The 277-nt window shown below is 57.8% G+C and overlaps 1 protein-coding gene across 1 annotated transcript in view; it reads right to left on the bottom strand.

Annotated features, from left to right (window-relative positions):
- The window catches only part of EMH_0049900 (peptidyl-prolyl cis-trans isomerase, putative), a gene marked incomplete at both ends in the record, with an annotated part of 7,515 nt that overhangs the window by 7,045 nt on the left and 193 nt on the right, over positions 1 to 277 (bottom strand). Inside the window, one exon of the mRNA XM_013496580.1 lies at positions 236 to 275. Within this exon, the coding sequence (XP_013352034.1) occupies positions 236 to 275 (40 nt within the window). The remainder of the gene's footprint in view (positions 1 to 235; positions 276 to 277) is intronic.

A 277-nucleotide genomic window follows, 5' to 3' on the forward strand; every position in this document is an offset into this window, starting at 1 on the left:
GCTGCTGTCTGCTTCTTTATTTGATTTGCGTTCTGTTACTTTTGTGATCCCGGCGTTGGGGGGCGTGCGTCTGAACCCTCGTATATCTGTGAAGGAAGCAGCAGCAGCAGCAGGACCAGCAGCAGCAGCAGCAGCAGCACTCTTTGCTGCAGCACAAGCAGCACTCAAGCTGCTGCGGATCTACTCCCCCCTAGCTAGGTCCTGGGGTGGCGGCAGCGGCCAGCTGTATGCACACCTCGATGCTGCTCGCTTGCTGTGTTCTCTGGCAGCAGCAGAA

This window comes from Eimeria mitis, genomic scaffold (assembly GCF_000499745.2).
Source record: "Eimeria mitis Houghton genomic scaffold, Emh_scaff2179, whole genome shotgun sequence".
NCBI lineage: Eukaryota > Apicomplexa > Conoidasida > Eucoccidiorida > Eimeriidae > Eimeria > Eimeria mitis.